The 8751-nt window shown below is 37.9% G+C and overlaps 1 protein-coding gene across 1 annotated transcript in view; it reads left to right on the forward strand.

The window, feature by feature from the left end:
• Positions 1-483, forward strand: part of MCPH1 (microcephalin 1) — a 120644-nt gene extending 120161 nt beyond the window's left edge. The window contains exon 14 of the mRNA XM_066547293.1: positions 219-483. Coding sequence (XP_066403390.1) covers positions 219-274 — 56 coding nt within the window. The 3' untranslated portion in view covers positions 275-483. The remainder of the gene's footprint in view (positions 1-218) is intronic.
• The last annotated feature ends 8268 nt before the right edge of the window (positions 484-8751 follow it).

An 8751-nucleotide genomic window follows, 5' to 3' on the forward strand; every position in this document is an offset into this window, starting at 1 on the left:
ACATAGCTCAGTAATGCAGCACCCTTTTAAAACTTAAGTAAATGCTAAGTGCTTGCACTATTATCATTTGACTGTTCACATTTATTTTCTCTCTGTGGGTTCTGAGCTCCACCAAACTGCTTTATACCAGAAACTGCTCTGAAGTACATTGTTGCTTTATCATCTGTTTCTTTTGCATTTTATTTTTAATAATCCTGGGTTTTTTTAATTTATTTTAGATTCAATCACTCAGTATACAATATGTCCTATGGAAAACTACATTTTTCAGATGTGACCTAACTCAAGAGTTTCCATATGGTTGTAAGGAAACACGCCTAACTTGGATTCAACAAAGAAATAAGCTGTGAAGGAAATTCCAAAGAAAATGCAAGTCACAGACTTATAAATACAAAGGAACAATTTCTATATTCTTAATATTTGTGCAAGTGTTCATGTTGTGAAATTTTTAAGTTTTGAAATAAAGTATTTCCCTAATAAAAGTCATCTTTCTTTTGTTTATTTGTTGAAGACCTTTGGAACTAAAAGCTGAAGGAATCACTATTCAGTGGGAGGGAGTGGAATTTTCTAGTCTTCAAGCTAGGTTGGTCATGTTGCAGTGCAGCTAAAAGATGCACACTCAGCGTGGGTGAGTGTGCCTGAGCTGGGTCTGGTGCAGTTGGCAGGAGCTGTGATCCCAGCCAGATGCTGGGAACCCTGTTGGCTTTTCTAGTCCAAGTGCCTCTGCACACACCTGAAGGGCCATGGTGCCACATCTCCATGATCATTGCTAGGTACATTTCTTTGGTAAAAGGATAAGGTTGCCCATGGTGCTCAACTCACACCTGCTGGTGTAAACTTGCACTTCTAAACTGAGGTTTCAAAAGGAAGTGAAACTCAGTAATTATGCTCAGATGTGTAGTTAAGGTATTGTTTTATTTCAATGCCTTTAATTGAATCTCAAAATGTGTTTACCTTACACCTAGGCTGAAACCACAGTTACTGACTGAGTTAAATGCATTTAGACAGTACATCTTTCAAATGCTAAAATCTGTTGAAAGGGAACATGCTATGAAATCCTTTAGGTATGCTTGCAAAATGTATGCAAATGTCTTACATGTTAAATTCCTCTTTAATCTGTAGATTTGTTTTTAGCAGGTACAAAGTGAGGTTTATATGTAAAGTATGTTGCATAGCACCTGTTGATCTATAAATGTACAAGCTCCTTTAAAGATTTCCAAGTACCAAATAAGTACCATACATCAAAATGATGTAGCATGACAGAGAGTAATGTTATCAAGTAATTTAAAGGCAGCTCATAACTCACACCTTCCAAACTCAATGTTCCCCTCAGAGTTCCCTCAGCATAAGAAAATGCAAACTCTGTATAAAAAAATATTATTTTGAGTTAATATTATGAAAAATCAAAATATAATAATTGATTTTAATGTTATTTTTACATTGCCATTCTATTGCATTGTTCTAATTATTGGGCTTTTGAAGAGATTTGAATATAAAATTTGTGTAAACAAGGATTATACAATCTTTTTCTTCAAAACAAGTTCAGCAGTATCTGTGGTGACAGGCTGTTTCAGGTACAAATTGCATTTGTATAGTTGCTCTGTAAAATGTTAAATATACTTATAATGGAAAAGCTTCACATTATGATTCTTCTATGGAAAATTAAACTGATTTTGTTTTTTGAAATGCTAAGCACCTGTAACTCAAAAGGTTAAGACCTCATTTTCAAGTGTTACTTAGCTGATTTGGTATGTAAACTATAAAATCTAATTTGCTGAGGTCTTTTCCTTGCTTAGTTTTCTGATATGCAAATTTTTAACAGTGGAAAGGGAAAAGTAGTAAAAGTATGTTTGATATAAAAACTGTTATGTTTGATACAAAATTTGGTAATCATGTCTGTCTACAAATTGTACAGTTTATCATCAAAACTATTTACCTGTTTAGTGCAGAGCACTGGTAACATATTATCACTCTTCAGCCTTGACCTTATGAGCCCCCTTATTAAGAAGGCAGTTGCCAAGTATTATATATAATAAAATAAAAATACTTATATAGGTTGTGGCATGTGAACATATGGTTGCTAGTAAATAACAGAATCATTTGTTTGAATTATACTGCTTTACTTTGACTTTAACAACCTCCTGGTTTTATTTTTTAGTAATTTCCTAAGTGTACTACCCATAAAAATCTGTCACTATTAATTTATAGAATATAGCACTCCAAATCAGCTTTCTCATAAATCTTCTTAAGATTAGTCTCAGCTATTTAAGTTGTAACTTCTTGGATCATCTTGTTGGTCTTTATTAGTCACACATGTAAAGACTTGACAGTGAAAAGTCTAATATCCTTTTTTTCTAAACTAAAAGGTTTCCAACAAAACAATCTGCCAATTTAGATAATTCCACCTTAAATTCTATGGTTGATAGAAATCCCTGTCTACTGGCTCTTCTTGCAGAATTTCTAGTAGACAGGCAGATATAGCCAGCAGGAAATTGAATCCAAATTCTGGTCTCACATTCTGGGCAATAGCACTGCTGTCCACCCTGACAGATTGCTTTCTAAGAGTACCCCCAGCACCAAGCATCAGTGATTCATGAGTAGTTTTGAGTTCTGATATCTTTCCAACCTGCAGAAGTCAGTGAACATTCTGCCACAGCATGGCCATGGGCTCTCTCCCCTGCAGACAGGTACAGGATCTTCTTATTGGGAAGATCTACTTAACTTTTATTAATTTCCTTTATTGCTTGCCTTTTTTTTTTTTTCCAGGAGAAGTTGTCTTAACCTTACCTTTTTCATCCTGCAAGAATACTTTTGCCATTCATTTGTTAAAATGCCTCAGCAGAGCTGCTGTGTCTCCTCAGAGGGCTTCTGCCCCCTGCTAAAGGCTCCCTAGCTCAATCCCATTAGTACAATTAAAGATCTTTCTAAGATAGCTTAATTTAATAAGGAATATGTTTAAACCAAAATATATTGCAAAGTCAAAATAAGCATTATTCCTCTGTGAGATTCACATTAGCTGAGCTAATTTGTAAATGTAGTTTAACTCCTGGCACATTTTAATTCATTTTACTTTCATCGGTGCTATAGGTGGTACCAATGGGGTGCGCAGACCACCAATATCCCTCCCATCTTTCCTCTTCCAGAGATAAGAAGAGCTTTTACCCCACTTTGCATGATGTAGTTGGGACGCACATTGGCAAATACACAAACATTGAGGACAAACACAGGCATGGCCTTGAAGAATGCGTTGCTTAAGCTGTTAGAATGGCAGCAAAATCGTGTCCTCTTCAAACCTTAAAAAATAGCTTAGGATCTAAAAAACTTTCTTAGTTTTTTAGACTAATAATGTAAGATTGGCTAAGGATGTGTTTGAAGGAAGAATGCCAGTGAGGTAGGTGGATCTTACGTCTCTTTTTTCCCCTTTCTCTGTTTTTGTAATCAGTTTTAGATTGTAACTGTACTTGTGGTAAGTATATCAATACAGTAAAAAACCTCTAAATATTCACAGTGATCCCAGTATATGAACCATCTGGTATTGACTTACAAAACTACAGATTTTTTGAGCTTGTTTTATGTTTCTGGATATCTTCTTAACTCAACTATAGTCAGCTTTTTGGAGATTGTTCCTTTTTAAATAAAAATAAGTAATAAAAACTATTGCATCACTTGATCATCTGTTTATAGTTCCACTAAAATAAACTTGTGCTATATTAATTGATCTGTATAGAATGTAATTTAGGACTCAACTGCATTATGTGCTAAAGTGTTACCAGCACATTCAGTGCTAGGAAGCTGCCAGCACACACACACACTTTTTTTTTTTGGTGAAACCTTAGGGACTGTGAAGCGAAGGTGCTCTAAATTAGTCTTTCTGGGCAGGAGCTGTGGCTGTGTGGAGCAGTGTTTCTAACACTTACAAAGCTTAAAGTTGAGGTATACCAGTAAGAATATCTAGAAAACTGATTAAACTAATTATTTTTTCCTCCAAAGAAACCCACAACAACAAAAAAACTTAAATATTTTGCTCACACTGAAAACTGAAAAGTATTAACAAGCCTCTGTCTGTGCCAGCAGTCATCTTTAATGACAGCTCTCATAAAATAAAACCAAATGTCTGTGGTCTTAGTGCAATAAACAGGGTCTTCTTTCTGATCTCCTTTTATTGCTTTATTTCAAAATTAGCTCTTTGCATGACAGGCTCTGGAAGAGTATCACCTATGCTACAGCATCATGCAGCAGCTGATAACAGGGTGGCTAAAAACTGCCAGTGGTAAAAAAATAACCACTGTTATCAGCACAGGTGTCTGCTGAGAGCTTTTGCTGGGACCTCACAAAGCAGAATTTTCCTTCTGTTGATGCAGATGTGAACCAACCTCTGATCACCCAGGAGTGGCTCAGGCTGCTGTGCACACTGAGGTGTTAAGTAGCAGCCAGGTGTGATGCAGGACTGCACGTTTCCTTGAACATCCTTCAGAGAGTGATTTGTGGCACAGCCCTCCCAGCCTCCCAGCACGTCCTCACCTTCCTCACTCTGGGAACCTCGGGCTCACACTGGCTGAACCTTCCCGCGACCTCTTCCGTGCCGCCTTGTGTTGTTTGCCTTGTAGCTTCTGCTGTCTGGAAGGCACCTGAGCTGTGACTCAAGACAAAACTGCCACGGGATGTTTATTTTCCAAGGGGATTTATCAGTGCCCACAATGTCGTTTACATTGTTTTAGAGATTTATTTAAAGGAAAAAAAAAGGTGCGGCTACATGTGAGTTCGTGAAAGATAGGTACCACCAGTCCAGGCAGGTTTAGGCTTTGCTTGGGATTTGTTTTTCTCTCTTCATCACAGATTTTATGGAACTATATACTCAGGGCTTTTAAGAGAGAAAACCAGGTCTTTAGGAGGGAGTGTGCGAAGGCAGGCGGTTTCACAAAATTATTGATGTGACGTGCATGTGACAGTCATGGCAGCTGAAGCTGAAACTTGGAAACTCTTCTGCAAGTGGTTACTTTTTGCAGTACATGGATCTCTCTTAAGACCCAGCTTTTTCAAAACTTCAAATAATTAAAGAAATACACTTTAAAAATCAGAGAAGAAGATAGCTTCATGACTGAGAACTGTTAAGGAGATGATCTCATCTCTAAATTACATTTTTACTTCTTGGATACAAGTTAGACTTGGATACAAGTTAGACTTGGATAGAAGTATGGGGAGAGGTAAAGAAGAAACATTTTCCAGATTTTCTGCTCTGGAGTGAAGCATTCCAGATCATTCAATCAAACTGAAATTTGTCCAGGGGAAGTTTTACTAAGTAAGTAGTCCCATGGATCTAGAGATAAGCCTAAATACAAGATGATTTTTATGCATGCAGTATGGAAATTGTCATGACTTTAAATGTTCTGTGCAACACATTGTGGATAAAACTAAACCAACGTTCAAAATTCCGCATTATACTTTTTAAAGATTAAGTTGAGCAAACCCAAGATTTTAACATTTGTGGGGAGGGCAAAGGTTTTAGTTCAAGAAATCAACAAATATGGACCTGCTCTGATTACAGCCTGATGTGTCAATTCATATGAAAATCAAGAGACTTGGGAACCCTCCTAAAAGCTTGCAGATACTTGACCTCTGTGAAGAGCCTGGCTGGTCCCTTTGCCACTTTTAATGTACACTTAAAGAAATCTGGTGCTCCTCCTCCTCCCCACCGATGACTGAATATTTCTGAATAACTTGAAATTCACACCCACTTGAAATGCTGACTTGGGAATACACTTTTTTGGACACATGCTTCATCATATTTCAGCTGTACACAAAGATAAGCATTTTAGAAGTTGGAGGAAGAGCATTTCCTCCTACAGAAGAGGATTTATATTTTCCCTGACATTGCCCAGGCAACACAGGCTTGAATAAAAAATTGACGCTAAAAGCAGAGTTCTCTAGTCTGGGAATCAACACTGTTATTTTATTCCCAGCTACACTCAGTAAGTATCCTACTTGATGAAGAGAAGAATGTCCTTAAGTGCAGGGATGCTGAACATATTTTGATGACCCATAGAGAAGCTATTATAGGGCATAGCTGCAAATAAAAGGATTTGAATTTATAGGGCTTGAGATTCACTTTGCCCTGATTTTATCCAGCCTCTTCTCCTTCTGTGCTTTCTTGTCTTCTCTTTTTCATTGATGTCAGTGATATTTCATATATATTACATTTTAAGAGTGTTGTATAAGAGACAGAAACCCATAGTCTCTAAGCAATACTCTCTTGCACAGTATCACAGCCCCTCTGTTACAGAAACAGATCTCTTCTGCCTCCCCATTTGGAATCTTTTGCATACCTACACCAAAGGCAGTGAGATACACATAAACCATGAAGCTACAGCACCCATGGGAGATCTGAGCCCTGGATGTGCCCAGGTTAACAAGGGCCTTGTACCCAGGTCTTCAGTTCTCTGTGTACCTTTATAAGGGTTACTCATACCACTAAATTTGCTATCTATGCAATATAGAGCATCTGAGTTAAGAGTGTAGGTAGGCACAAAGACAGCAGGAGCACAAAGACTCCTAATAAAGATTGTGTGAATATCCAACTGAAGTTTTCCAGGAGATCACATCATTAATGAAGAGAGGTTTGTATCTCAAGAAGCTTTGTCTCATGCCAAAGTTAGAGAGCTAAAGGCCTAAGTAATCCAAAAGTAATCCAAAACTAGCAGCATCTTCCTTTGCATTTCCAAGCACACAAGTATTCAGTTCTGTTCTCCCTTGTGTCTAAACAGATACAGAACATTTTGGGAAGGTTCAAAAAGCAAAGTCAAACCTACAAAGTGTCCTTTGTATGAGAAATGATTGCATAAACTGGGGAATCCCCTGCCTTCCAAAGAGATGGCTGAGAGGGCAGTGTTACTCTTCACACCACATAGAATCAAGCTGTGGAACTTAGTGGATCTTAAAAGTTTATATGGATTTAAAAACAACTGAGGTAGGAATTTTTGGAGGCTGGACAATCTTGCTGAATGGCATGATGACTTGATGGCACCAATTCCAGGTGCTTCCTGGCCTTTTTGCTGCCAGGCAGTAATACAAGACACTCTGCACCTTCCAAAACTAGCTGGAAGAGATGGGTATGATGATCTACAATGGTCTGCAATACTGCAGAGAGAGAACATCTGACAATGGCCCATGACATGCAGTCAGGGCAGCAGAGAAGATGGGTGATGCATCTGTGGCTGCGACAGTTCAAGGAAACTAATGGCACCAAAATCTGCTATAGCTCCAGTTGTGGCTGTCATAGTGAAACAGTGTAGGTTGAATCTCAATCTTACCCATTCTAATTAACCATCACTTTTCCAACCCTGGAGGTGGAAGTCTGCATCCAAATAATCTTAGCAATCCAACTTTGTGGCCCCACTACTGCACCAAATAAGAGGTGTCTTCTTTCTTTTTATGTTCTCCCTACACTGCTGAAAGAGTATGCTTCCAGTGTCAGTAGCACAAAACTGTCTGTTTTCATGGACCAGACTATGAAATGAGTACATAACCATAGGAAATGAGTAGCAAAGTGGTCAGCTCTGCTCATTTTCCTGGCATATATGCCATTTCTTTGTGGCATGCAGTAAGTGGGAGAGCTTGCTCACTTACAAGGATTCCCAGTACAGTTGCCAACCCTCTGTGTCTTGTATTCCCCTTCTGTTTGTAAAATAATATCAGATTTTTTTCCAATGAATTAAAGAATAGTTTTAGAGTGTGAAGTTAGCAATAAATAACCAAAGGCATACTTGATTTCAACTTGGTTACTTTTTGCTTTTGTATTTTTGACAGAACTAACTTCAGTTACTGAGGTAAGAAAATCTTTGCCTTTTTCAAAGTAAGAGCAAGTAATACAATTTACTCATATCAGTGGTCTTATCTTTCTTTCATTTCTATCTTAGTAGCTGGGCTCTGTATAACCAGCAATTCATTAAGAAAATTGCTATTTTACTCCCTAGTAAGACAAAATATTCTTAAGATAGACTTCCAGCTCCCAACACAGAGAAAAAAATGGTGTACAAATGTCCAATCCCAAGTTATACAAGGAAAGTACAAATACAGGGGTCTCTCAGGAAAACTGGATGTTGCAAATCGAGTGTGGGAAAATGCTGAGAGCTTCAGGTCGTGGCTGACATTTAAACTCAACACCTCTGCTTCTGCATTGCTATTACTGGTAGTCAGTGACGTAAAACACTGCTTTGCTGTGGGTTTGATATCGAGATAATCTGTACAATGAGCCACTGAATCCAGCCATATTTACAGACCTAATAAACTCCTTCTCCAGAATATCAATATGGGTACCTAGAAGCAATGTTTGTTTTTAACTTGCAGAGCTGTGCTCTTTTGCATGACCTGCACAAGGAAAGTATTAGTATCTGCCTCTTCACAAGTGATTTCTGTGCCAATATCATTGCCCATAATTCAGCTAATTGAATACCTGAAAACTGATAGCTACATTATACAAGTTAGAAAATTCAGAGAGAAGCTTTATTTCCATACTTTGTTTCTGCTGTACCACAGAGGGTCAGAGGTTCTTCATCACTGCCCTGTGGTCTCCTTAATAAGGGGAAAGGGCTACATTAGAAACAAATCAGCACAGGCCCTGTCTATCCACTGCTCCTACAGAACAGTCTGGTGGTTCATGGACAAATGATGCTATTTATTTTACATCCTGTTTTGGTTTGGGTTTTTTAAAATATTTTGCTGTAAAACATTTTTCTGTCTTTTAGGGAAAGAAAATGA

The sequence above is a fragment of the Molothrus aeneus genome, chromosome 3 (genome assembly GCF_037042795.1).
Source record: "Molothrus aeneus isolate 106 chromosome 3, BPBGC_Maene_1.0, whole genome shotgun sequence".
Lineage (NCBI taxonomy): Eukaryota > Metazoa > Chordata > Aves > Passeriformes > Icteridae > Molothrus > Molothrus aeneus.